Source organism: Aegilops tauschii, chromosome 2 (genome assembly GCF_002575655.3).
Source record: "Aegilops tauschii subsp. strangulata cultivar AL8/78 chromosome 2, Aet v6.0, whole genome shotgun sequence".
In the NCBI taxonomy this organism is placed as follows: domain Eukaryota; kingdom Viridiplantae; phylum Streptophyta; class Magnoliopsida; order Poales; family Poaceae; genus Aegilops; species Aegilops tauschii.
The window spans coordinates 20933828-20946456 of NC_053036.3; the positions used below are offsets into that span (position 1 = coordinate 20933828).

The following is a 12629-nucleotide window of genomic DNA, read 5'->3' on the forward strand; positions in this document are numbered from 1 at the left end:
CGTAGGAAAATGGCCTGCCATGCATGAGCCATGCAGACCGTGGGATCGCGCGGGAGATCCGTCTGGCGGCCGTGCGTGCGTGCAGAAATACATCACAAAAATTATTCTACTCGAAAATAACAAGTGCTCCATGCTAGCCCTTATTCCTGTTCGAAATACATCATCATTCTTAAAGTTGGACATCAAACGATACACACAGAAAATGAAAACGAAAGATGTCGAACTAATACAGTAACATGGCAGTACAACCGCACTTCACTAAATTACTGTCACGATGAAATAGAATGTAAAGACCACGTCACACAAAGCTGAATGGCACACGACTTTCTCTGGCTCATCGTCAGTTCATGCTGTATGTAGACATCACAGTTCAGCCTCGAGATCCTACACAGAAGAATAGAATAAATCACATGGACATCAATTATGAGTAAAACACATGCAAAAAATAAATATGAACATATTTCGTACCTCTAGCAATTTAGCGCATTTACGTCGATTGTGACCAGGATTCTTGCAATAGCCACAGATATTCTGTGATCTTGACTTCTTTGTCTTTGCCTGCAGCCTTTTCTTCGGTGCACCTCGGCCTGGCACATGCACGGGATCCAGAACCTTATCAACTTTCTCCGAGTGCGGCATCAACGGGCCAAACCTAATGCTGTTATGCTGAGCATTACTTGACTCCTTGCTGTCGGCTTGTTCAAAACTTGATTGCTTGCCATGATGTTGTGCTTCCAAAAGCATCTTTAGACGGTGATAGTCCTCATCAGAGTGGCATGCCTTGAAACTTGCGGCGTGACTACAATTCCGTAACTCGCGGTACCTCTGCAGGCTTACCGAATAGTCATACATCTGGTTTTTTCTGGTAGGTGCGTATGCACATTTTGCATTCATAGTCCACCTAGTGGGAACGCAACAGCTGGGTAGAATTGTTTGTTTTAAAATCCCCAATATGTAAAAAATGTGGGAACATGGTGTGCCTGCGCATTCCAGCTTACGGCAAGAACAACTCACCCTATGCAAAAGACCTCCTTGCTCTTCAATGCGCACTCCAAACTTTTTATCCATTCTTTCCTGCTTGGACACAACATAAGTGGAATCTTCTGATCCATCTAGTATCTCTCTGATCTGAGATTTGCTGACAGTATCTATGCTCCATAAGACCATCTTAAAGACACTAGGTGTGAAAACTGTTGCGGCGTGTTTCTCAAGCGGCGAAGCATTTTCCTCTGTAAATGGAACGGACTGCAAGGCTTCGACGTCTTGGAGAGCTTCGTTAATCCGTCGCGACGCAAGGCAACGCTCATAGTGCTCTAGCATTTCAAACAACGACATCTTACCCTCAAGATGCGTATGTAGCACAGAGTTCAAGCTCTCACTCCTCTGATTGCTGCTCAATCCTAGGAAACAACGCCCCTCAAGATATGGAGCACACCACAACTTTCTCATCTGATACATCTGATGCAGCCAAGACTCCTCACTGGTTACTTTATTCCGTTGTAAGAATTGTATCCATTTTATCTCATGCTCTTCAATAAAAGAAGTATCATAAATGAAAGATCTGAATTCCTCATTTACGTCGTCATCATGCAGATGGCGTACAATGTTCTGCTGAATGTGCCATATACATAGTCTATGGTTTGAGTCTGGCCAGACCACCCTGATTGCTCTCTGCATTGCAAGGTCCCCATCTGTGATCACAGATATCGGATGCTTCTGTGCCATGCAATCAGAAAAGGTCCGCAACATCCACTCGTATGCCTGGCTTGTTTCATGAGAAATTATACCACATCCAAAAATAACAGTGCTGTGGTGGTGATTCAACCCGACAAACGGCACGAATGGCAGATTGTATTTGTTGGTTCTGTATGTGCTATCGAAAACAATGACGTCTCCGAAAGCCTCGTAGTCAAGTCGCGATTGACTATCAGCCCAGAACAGTCCCTTCAGATGGCCATGCTCGTCTACCAAGTACTTGAAGAAAAAATCCACATCTCGCTCTCGCCTCGCCATCATGTGCATGATGACTGTATTAGCATCACCGGCACTGATTGTCTCCTGCTTATTAGCATGGCAGAAATTATAAATGTCCCTCTTTATGCATCCAACCTTATCAAATCCACCGTATTGAAAGCACAAAATATCCATAATACGGTATTTGCGGATCCCACATTTTTCCATGTCCGCAATGTCCGCTTTCTGCTCATCGCTAATTCGTCTGTGCGAACGCAGCAGACAAGAAAGATCCCGTGGGGCTAGAGGATGGCTGTGCTCATCGATGAAATCCTTAACAAACCACTGACCGGTTTCCTCCTGTCTCGTAATGACCAATTTAGCATTACACCCAACACGAGTTAAACTTCGTGGCCTCCTCTTTCTATCTTCCATCTTTCTTTTCATGTGCTTCTCTTCGCGAAACCCTTGACGACTACACACAATTTTCCTTAAAATTATGTATTTGTTGGATCCATCCCACTCAACGTAGCTTCTCCTCACACTAAAACCTTTTTCAAGAGCATATTTGTTGTAGAATTCATAGCCTTCAGCCTCACTATCAAACATCTTGCTGACAACATCTAGATACTCGAACATACTCTCATCACTTGCATACGCCATGTCTTCCTGCATATGACATGTGAGGGAAACCAATCATCAACATCTTTCTGTTTATCAATGTTGCAGGTGTAAAATAGCTCATAGGCAAAGACAAGTGCATGGAAAAGACTTTGCTCGTTTGACATGTGAGGGAAACCAATCATCAACGCCCAACAAGTATTATCCTAGCATGGATGATGACTCTAATAAACTCAAGTTTAATTCCCCGCAAGATCGGACGGCTAATAAAAATCAGACGTGATCAGAGATGTAAGTACTACTAAATTGAATTGCATGCACTAGGGAAACCTAAATCGATGATGACTAAACAAATCTAAGTAGGAAGTGCAGGCTACGAATCAAAGTAAGTTGAGATTCAGGCGATTCATACCTTAAGATGCAAGTCCGAAAGCGATGGGATCAGTGGGGGGCTTTCTCCTATAACGCCGCCGCCGTCGCCACCGACACTGCCGCCGCAGATGTCACGCCTTATTCTTCTTCCTGCCGCCGACCACGTCTTTTATAGTGAAGGGGACCAGGAGGAGGACAAGAACGACGCCGACGACGGTGAATTGGTTCCTCTCGCCGGGCTCGTCGGACAGAAGGAAGAGGACGAGAAGGAGGACTTGACCGAGCTACTAGATCTAGACGTGGTTCTGGTCGTGGACGTGATCGGTTGAAAAAAAAATTACCCTGGACCATTATGCCCTTCTCTGATTAAACTAATTAAGTTAATTCATTTTTAATCCCCCACCAGATCGGACGGCTAATAAAAATCGAAGGGGTAAGTACTTGAAAGTACTCCCAGTACCGCCCCAATCACCGTAAAGGAGCTCTTCTTGGAATACATACATGGAACTCATCTTCTATTCTGAAGTGTTCTCCATTGGAGATCAACTCTGCAAAATCATGCAGCAAATCGTGGACTACATAATGGTCCTCTTGGTTGGGTACCTTCTCAATGAATGAAAGCTGCAACAGGTCATTGATATAACGATATGCAATTTCATCTGGTATTTCTGTGTTAAGGTAAGCATGAGCTCTCCACATCTGTATTACCTCATCTCCTCGTGCGTGGTATTTCTTAGGAAACAATGCAAGGTAAACGAAGCATTGTTTCAAATGGTCAGGGAGTTGCTCATAACTCAGTCGTAGTGATGACATAATACCATCTTCTTTTTGCTCTATCTGCCACAATTTGCTTCCGCAAACAGCCCTCCAGTGACTTTCTTCTAGCTTCAGTTTCAATGAATCCCCAACTGTCTTTGCTGCTAAAGGTGATCCTGCCAACTTGTTCACCACTTGTCGACCAATAATTTCCAATTGTGGAAAATCATAAGGATTTGCATCACCGAATGCGCATTGTGAAAAGAAACCCCAGTAATCTTCATCTTCTAAGCCATGTAAGTGCATTATCTCTGTTGCCTCATTGATACTTGCAACACTTTTACTTCGAGTCGTAACTATTACTTTGCTTCCCTTACCAGCAAACCGCAGGGGTTTGCATAGGTTCTCCCATTGGCTGCTCAATTCATTCCATACATCATCAAGGACTATCAAAATCCTGTTCCCATTCAGCTTTTCTTGAAGTATCCGTTGAGCTTGATCTAAACTGCTGATGCTTTTCAAGTCAGCACATATGGTGAGATTGTCCGACTGTACCATTTCTTTTGTTAGACGTCCGACATCAAATTTTTCTGAGACATGTAGCCATACCATGTGACTGAAGTCACTTTTAACACGGAAGTGGCTATAGATTTTCTGCACTAATGCAGTCTTACCAACACCACAAATGCCAACAACTGATATAACATCGTATGGCTGACTGGATTGTGTTAGGTTGATCTCTCCACCAATGGGCCCAACGGCTCATTGGGCCCTTGACCCACGCCCTGATCGGGGGCGTCCAGCCCAAGCAAGGCTGGTGGGCCCCTGTCGCGCAGTGCTATAAAGAGGAGGTGGGGACCAGGGGCACGGGGTACGAGGTTCGTCACCGCCACTGTTCCCCACTCCTAACCCTATCCGATCCAGAGGGAGGCACTGGAGCGATGGGAAGCTCCACCACTGCCCACACATTCCCCACCGCCACCATCGCCCTCTCCACGATGGCCTCCGGCTCGAGTTCATCAACCGCTGGAGAAGGTAGGTTTACCGGATTACTAGCCTACTCCGATCCAATGGATCTAACAATGGTATCAGGCCATCTAGGATAAGAATTTCGGTACAAAGTGCATACACAGAAAGAAAATTCCTCCCTCCACTCCCCCCCAAAGAACCCTAGCAGGGCAGAGACAAACAACAACAAAAAAGCAGAAAGTTCACCGGCAAAGGGCCTTGGCCCCCGCCGGCAAAGTGCGCCGCCACTCCGGCCGCGCCAGTTCCTCTCGATCCGAACGGGCATCAGCAAGCCGAGCCGTCCGGACGAAGAACAACCCCGCAAGGGGCAAGGGGCACTGCGACCAATCCGCTCGACGGCGGCGCGCTCACCGCAAGGTGGACGCGCAGCCGGCGAGGGGGAAGGCCACGGCGCCGCTGCCATTCGCTCTCTCTCTCTCTGCCACGGGGTGTTAAGGATGAAAGAAAAGAAAAAAACAGAAGGGGGAAGGGAAAAAGTGGAGCCTCGCCGCGCCGGGGAGCCTCGCTAGCCAGCGGCGACTACAGAGGTCCGCGGCGAAGGGGATCGGGGAGGGCTCGACCCCGCTGCTATCTCTCTCTGCCACAAAAGTAAGAAGAGGGCAGAAAGGAGGGGTAGAGGAAGGCAGGCGCGGCGCGGTGGCTTCTTGCCGCCGTCACCAGCGACAGGAGCACGGCGCACTGGCTGGTCGGCCAGAGAGAGCGCTCGAGCGAGACGAGAGCGGCGGGTGCGGGACGACTGCCATAGGTTGCGAGCGGCAGCGGCGCTGGCGGTTTTGTTCCAGCGAAATGCACGCTGGACCGTCCGATCGTCGCGGACGGCGGCGATTAAAACCCTAGCTGGCGCGCTGGGCCGCTGGGCCGAAAGGGAGGCCAGGCTCCAGCCGGGCGCTGGCCGAGGCCGCCGCAGCCGCGCGCCGGGCCAGCTGCATTTTCTATTTTTTTTAATTCTGTTTTGTTATTTGTCCAGTTTTCTGGGCAGATTTCAAATAGTTTTTCTATGCAAATTTTTCCAACGAAAATTTTGTTTAGACAATAGAAAAGTTTCTGAAAAAAATGAAAATAGAAAATTTTCAGAAAAAGAAATGTTCATGAATCTTATAAAGAGAATAATAAAGTTTACGAAATTTTATTTAGTCAAAGAAAAGTTTCTGTAAAGAATATAAAGTCCATGAATTTTTTATTCATGTTTTCCGCTGCAAAATAAAGAAAAGTGCTCTTTTAAAAGAAAAATAAAATTCTTATGAATAGAATATTGTAAAGTTTCGCTGCAAAGTAATAGTTTTATCCTCAATTAAATTGGAACCAACCGGAAAAGTTAATTGGATGAACAGTTTTTTTTTTTTGAGAGAAGTTTTTTCACTTGTGGGTGAAATCAGATTCAAATAGCTTCTGCTATGACAGTAGAAAGATATTTGCTTTAAAGTTAAAATATGGTATTGTTATTTTCTGACTAACGTTCATGATAACAATACTATAATTCTATGAGTCTTATGTTCAAAGCTTAAACTCTGATAAATTTTATGTCAAAGTGATCAATTTTCAGAGAACAGTTAAAGATGAAGAAATGCTCTTAGACTAGAGAAATGCATATTTCTTGTTTCCGCTGCAATAGAGTTGATGATGATTATTATTTCTTAGCAAAGTTGTTTAATAGAAATACTATCATCACATTGTTTATGACTTATATGCATTATTTCCATTTCCGCCCAACGGTGATATGGAATTAATGTAGAAGAACGAGTTTTATTCTAATTCTACCACAACGATGATTTAGAGTATAAAAAGAAAGTTTTAAAAAGTTTAATGTGCATATTTTTTAACCAGACCAACGTAGGGTTATTTTTTATGCTCATTATTGTTGATTATTGGCTAAGTTTTCTCAGACTAAAAGTTTTCCATGCTTTCATTCGTGAAAGCGAATGGTTGGGTACTTGTTACCCGAAAGATGACCAAGAAAGGTCATAACGTGAGGGAGTATGTTCTCTCTAAAGAATGGCTTCAAAAGAAAAGAATTCTTGGATATTAATCCAAGAAAAGAAAACAAATAGATCATTGAGAGTCTTGGTTGACGAATGTCTTTCATGTATTCTATATGAAGAAGATTTTTCAGTCAACACGATTTGAGATGAAACAAGCAACATGCGTGTTTAATTTGACCAACGTCGGATTAAGCATGTGTGTCAAAGAGCGTTCGGATTTATTTCTGAATTTCATGATTGCATATGGAGTCAAAAGAGCCAATTCTGGCATTTATGTTCCTTACAGGGAATTACCCGCATAGCGGGAAAAGAGGACTATGATAAAACCCGCATGGCGGGGAAAGTCTGGGAAAATACCTGCGTAACTGGGTAAAGTTGACATAGTATTATGTCAAAAATCCTATATGTCAGGAGAAATTTTGGCTAAGACTTATCCTGTGTGGCAGGAGAAAGATATGATGACTCATGTGCGTTTAATGTGTCCCACTCTGGGAGAAAAGTATGGAGTAGCTATTATGCTTTCCTAGTATCGACCGTACACCTTATGTGCAACGGTCATTAAGCACTCAATAAATCCAAAGAGAATAAAAGTTACAGACGAACCTAAAGATAAGAATGATATGCAAGTGTGACTTGCAAAACTACTAATGATAAAGAACTATTTTTGAGTTTCCGAAATGGAATGAGGAATAAGGAAAAAGTACTCCCATACCGTTAACAGATAACTTCATTACATATGAAGTAATCAAATAAATGAAGTAGATACTCAAAGTTTCCTCAATTCACAAGAGTTGTGAATGGTTTTTCGAAATAGTGGCAGAAAAGTTCTTGCCACATTTCGAGGGGGAGAAAGAAATATGAGATATCCATTAATGAAGAATGTGATCATCTGGGGGAGTACGACGATCATAATAATACCCCTAAAGAAAAGAAATAGATGTATTCCTGGATCTTTTACAGTTCCGAAAGCAGACTAAGGAATACTAAGACGGTGCTTAAAGTGCCATAAAGAAGAAAGTTTTAATAGAATAAACCCAAATAATAAAGTTTAAAGATACGCCATTTTTAGTAAAGATGGAGTAATCTGGGGGAGCATGGTATGAAAATACCTAAGACTCGAATAGATTGTATCTGGGGTGCATGTTGTATGACTTATACAACACCTGTTGTTAGCTCCATAAAGGAGGAATGAGTAAACATGGGTCTTGTGATACAGGTCCTGTAAAACCTATTGCCTCTTGGAAGTGAAAGACTACAATTAATTTGCCTTTTGGCAATGACAGAGCAACAACAGCCCCATATGAAAGAAGTGCCAGTACCTGAGACACAGATGGTCTCAAGGAATGAGAAAATCAGATACTTCTGATTACTATAAAGTCTATGGTAGTGAAATTCAAATGGGGGTTGATCCCACCTCATTTAAAGCGCTCAATAGAGTTTTGAGAAGTGTCTGCTTATCTAAATGATAAGAGACTATGTGAGATGAAATGAAATTGGTGAATTCTGACGATGTTCGGGACTCATGGGTAATTTCCAATGGAGCCAAAACAGTAGGATGTAAAAAGTCTAGAAGGACAATGTGACTCCAAAGGAAATATGTAAAGGTGTAAAACACGACTAAAATCGAAAGGTTTTTTGCGCATTTTACACTGAATAGATTACAATGAGTGTTGGTAGCACATCATGATCTGAGTTACATCAGATGAAAGATATTATGATCTGAGTTACATCAGATGAAAGTAAAGAACACAAGGGATACTGCTTCAAGAAGTTTTTTTATGGACTAGAGCAAGTCTCTAGACAGTTGCATTTAAAGTTTAAAGAATCAGATGATATTTTGGGTTAAAGAAAATGGAAGGACAATTGTATTCATGCAAAGTTATAGAGTGGGAAATTCATTTCCCAATCCTGTGCATGTGGATGACGTCCTACTTGCTAGTGGTGATGTCAATCTACTTCAGGTGGAGAAAAGAAGTTCTTGTCCTCAAAGTTCAAAATTGCATTTCTCAGAGTGTCTCTCGTTATAAATATCGAGATTCACCAAGAAAAGAATAAGATGGGGTATTAGGAATGTCGTATGGACATGCTAACAAAGGTCTCTAAAGTATGCATGCGAGAAAACCTACGCCTGTTCTTATAGTCAAGGGTAATGGAACTGGAAACTATGGTGTTCCAAAAGTTGATGAGAAAAGATTGAAAACGGATATGGTACCATAAGCTTCAGCTGTTGGAAGCTCAATATATTACCCTGACACAATTCACGTATCCGGGTAGTTTTGGCAATGTCCAGTCCAGATATAGATCACTGGAATGGAGTCAAAGATATCGGCCTCATGCTGAAAGAAATAAGTGCTCTCAAAAGATTGTGAGTACAAAGACAGGACTTGTGAAATGTATAGCGAAATCCACAATTGTCGCTGACTTTCACACTTGGAGTTTTTGTGTGGAAAAACTCTAAAGAATGAATCAATTATCATTAATATGATGTAAAGATAATGTACAACATGATATGAGGCTGAGGGACAGGCAAAAAGGTTAAAGAAACAAGTACCCGGAATTGATAATGGTTGACAACAGCGATAACCATTTTAAGTTTTTCGCTCCTATGACAACGAGTCAAGTGTTGATGCCAAACACACTGACACAGAGTTATGCGTTGTAAAGGAGAAAGTCCGGAATCATGTAGAAATGCTTGAAGCATAAAAGCAACAGACAAGTGTTTGCAGATCTGCTTATTAAAGGCTTGCCGCCCAGTGTGTTCGGAGAACACTCAGTCGACATGGGTTTTTTGGTATAGTCTAAGATTTCCGGACAATAAAGGGGCCCAAGGTTAAATAATCTGTTTCAAAACAGAGGAGTGTGTTGTAGGTATTGATTCTATCGGGAATGAACCGTGATGATGAGACATGCTGTACATGCAAATCTGTGATGGAACGAGTACTTTGAAAAGAGTTATTTCAAAGTATAAAGTTAAAAGTATAATGATGAGATCAAGGGGGAGAATGTTAGGTTGATCTCTCCACCAATGGGCCCAACGGCTCATTGGGCCCTTGACCCACGCCCTGATCGGGGGCGTCCAGCCCAAGCAAGGCTGGTGGGCCCCTGTCGCGCAGTGCTATAAAGAGGAGGTGGGGACCAGGGGCACGGGGTACGAGGTTCGTCACCGCCACTGTTCCCCACTCCTAACCCTATCCGATCCAGAGGGAGGCACTGGAGCGATGGGAAGCTCCACCACTGCCCACACATTCCCCATCGCCACCATCGCCCTCTCCACGATGGCCTCCGGCTCGAGTTCATCAACCGCTGGAGAAGGTAGGTTTACCGGATTACTAGCCTACTCCGATCCAATGGATCTAACAGATTGTTCATTTATCTGTGTAAGTAATTGCCTTAGATGTTTCTCTTCATTGACTCGACCAAAAAACTTTGAGGGGCCTTGCATGGATGTTGTTGTACGCAACTGAATGGGTTGGTCTGATCTCTTGTCCTCTAGCTCCACTAACTTCAGGAACATGGGCATCTCACTTTCAATCTCAACTAATCTATCCACTGCAGAAATTAACTCGCTGATATGTTCATCGGAGAAACGGAAGCGCTTGCGTACACAAACCAGCTTTTTTACTGCTGAGCCGCTGCTAGTGATGGTAGAAGCAGTGGTGGTGACGGTTGTGGATGTAGAGGAAGAACCAGCTGCGGGTGAAGCAACAGAACTAACCTTGTCCTTGTCTTCATCTTGTGCTTGGAGAACTAGATGGTGAAATGAATCAAGAACATCCTCAGCCTCAAAAGCAGCATCTTTGATTCTCTGTAGCCAGCTTCCCATGGTTGTGTTCCTAGCTTGCACTCTCTCAGCTATGCTCACTGTTATTTGGATTGATGATAGTTTCTTTTTCACGATTCTTAGTTTCTCCGTTGTATCTTGCCGTTGCCACTGATCTTCAGCATAGGAGCACACCTTCTCAACTAACTTGCCGATGAAGGGTGAGGCTACCCATCCTGCTAATTCTAGAGCAACCATTATAGCTAATATGCTGTAACTCAAAGGAGTTGTCAAATGCTGGTTTCAAGTAGCCACATACAGAATCTGGAGTATAAAGCTAATGCTGCCCTTAGAAACATCCCCGAGTTGCATCGTCTTGTTTTGTTTACGCCCATATTCTAGTGAAGGTTAGTAAACGTTGTTTACAACTTTGTTTTTGACATTATACTTTGTCAGTGTGTGTACCATAATTTACCTGAAGGTGTTTCTAAGTAACAGACTGATAGTCTTTTTGTTTGTTGGACAACACTAAGACTGAAACTGGAACCTTTTGTACTTCCCTTCAGAAAGAATCGTGGGTCTCATTTCAGCACCTTGAAGCAGGCAAAAGTATATAGCGTCTGTTTTGGTAGTAATACTCTTCCTGGTTCAGTCCCTTGTTAGTTAGCAAAACTTGATCCGTTTGGGTGTCCGTGCTATATCATGATTTGTAACCCTCTAATTGTACATTTACAAACAATGCATTAGTACCATTGTTCTTGTTCCCATATGACGCAGCTATGTGTAATTTATGCGGCATCTGGCCCGTGCACATAGTTAAGTTATTAATTCTTGGAGGGCTTAAACTTCTACACCGCTTCATTTTTTCATGTATTAGATCTTAGCAGCAACAAAATTTGGACAGAGTGCTCGGGCTCAAGTTGTGGTCCAATACGGATAGTTTATCTTAATCTCAGTTCAGAAAATTGCGCGGAACTTACCCGAGGCTGGAAAAAAATAATGAGCAGGACCAATAACGTCCAAGGCTAGCTTTACCATCATATAGTTCACTGCTTAAATTATTGTTAGCACAAGCAGAAGCCAAATAGTGGCGGGCTTGTTTCTTGTTGTTGTAGCTGTCATTTCCTCTCCTTGTCCATTCCTACATTGCCTGGAGCTTGTGCTCCATCGGAAACACCCCGTCCACGTCAGCTTAGCATTGCAAAAGGCTATAATACTTCATGTTTTCTTGTAATCAGCACGCCTTGGTAATAACCAAACTTTTTAAGCATTATTGTAATGTGCTTTCAGATAAGTGACAAAAATAACCACATTGTAGATTCTGTGAGCCTCCTTTGTCTGGAGAGCAACAGAAATACATGGCCGGTCGATGAATTTCAGGTTCCATTTTGGCAGTTATGTGGTATGCACAGTTTCCTCCTTTCCCCTGGCGCTCAACCCTGGGAAGACAAATACATGGGAAATATTTATTGTTCTTTTCTTATAGTCATGCTGCTTTAACTGAATAATCTATATTCTATGGACTGTTGGCTATTGCAGTTATTGATACTCATGTTTGTTTGCCCTCACAGTATCAGGCCTCGGGGCTCAGATTTCCTAGCGCTCACCTTAAGCTTTTTTTTTTTTTTTTTTTTGAGAATCAGCGCTCACCATAAGCGAGGGCAAAGGAATCCCCGCATGAAGGTCAGACAAGTTGGGCTTGCCCAATAAGCGAGAATTTTTCCTTCTCTTTCTTGTTTTCTTTTCCTTTTTCTGTTTTCCTTTTTCTTTATTTTCTTTTTTGCTTTCTCCTTTTCTTTTCCTTTCCTTTTCTATATTTATTCTACTTTTTATTTTGATTTTTCATATTTTTTTGCCATTTCCCAATTTATTTTATTTTAAAATTTATACTGCCTGATATTTATAGTTTATTGTTTTTATTTTCATATTTTATTTTTATTATAAACAATGAACATTTTTTAAGTAGATGAACATTTTTTTAGTCACAAACATTTATTATCATACATATGGACATGTTGCACAGTGATACATAAATAAGCCCTTTTGAGATTTGTGAACCTTTTTTCTATAGTCATGAGCAATTCTTTTGGAATACATGAATATTTTCAAATAGGAATAAAAATGGTACATATAACACAAAAAGCTTTTGTGTGATTTTA

General features: G+C 42.3%; 3 protein-coding genes across 3 annotated transcripts; all 3 read right to left on the minus strand.

Moving 5' to 3' along the window:
* Window positions 1-363: 363 nt before the first annotated feature.
* LOC109785133 (protein FAR1-RELATED SEQUENCE 5-like) lies at window positions 364-2616 on the minus strand. Its single transcript, XM_073506755.1, has 3 exons — window positions 1015-2616; window positions 469-825; window positions 364-384 (listed from the first exon to the last, which is right to left on the minus strand). Exons 1-3 carry the CDS (start codon window positions 2614-2616, stop codon window positions 364-366), a joined length of 1980 nt encoding a protein of 659 aa, XP_073362856.1.
* Window positions 2617-3414: 798 nt separating this feature from the next.
* On the minus strand, window positions 3415-4314 carry LOC109785132 (putative disease resistance protein RGA3). Its single transcript, XM_020343741.1, has one exon. The coding sequence runs from the start codon at window positions 4312-4314 to the stop codon at window positions 3415-3417; it is 900 nt and encodes a 299-aa protein (XP_020199330.1).
* A 5730-nt stretch (window positions 4315-10044) lies between these two features.
* On the minus strand, window positions 10045-10728 carry LOC141040639 (uncharacterized). The gene has a single exon (XM_073506756.1). The coding sequence runs from the start codon at window positions 10726-10728 to the stop codon at window positions 10045-10047; it is 684 nt and encodes a 227-aa protein (XP_073362857.1).
* Window positions 10729-12629: the final 1901 nt, after the last annotated feature.

Coding starts and splice junctions, on each gene's coding strand:
- LOC109785133 (XM_073506755.1), bottom strand. CDS start 2,616: ATGGCGTATGCAAGTGATGAGAGTATGTTCGAGTATCTAGATGTTGTC. Junction 826..1,014: donor AAGGAGGTCTTTTGCATAGG/GTGAGTTGTTCT, acceptor GTAAGCCTGCAG/AGGTACCGCGAGTTACGGAA. Junction 385..468: donor AATGCGCTAAATTGCTAGAG/GTACGAAATATG, acceptor TCTTCTGTGTAG/GATCTCGAGGCTGAACTGTG.
- LOC109785132 (XM_020343741.1), bottom strand. CDS start 4,314: ATGGTATGGCTACATGTCTCAGAAAAATTTGATGTCGGACGTCTAACA.
- LOC141040639 (XM_073506756.1), bottom strand. CDS start 10,728: ATGGTTGCTCTAGAATTAGCAGGATGGGTAGCCTCACCCTTCATCGGC.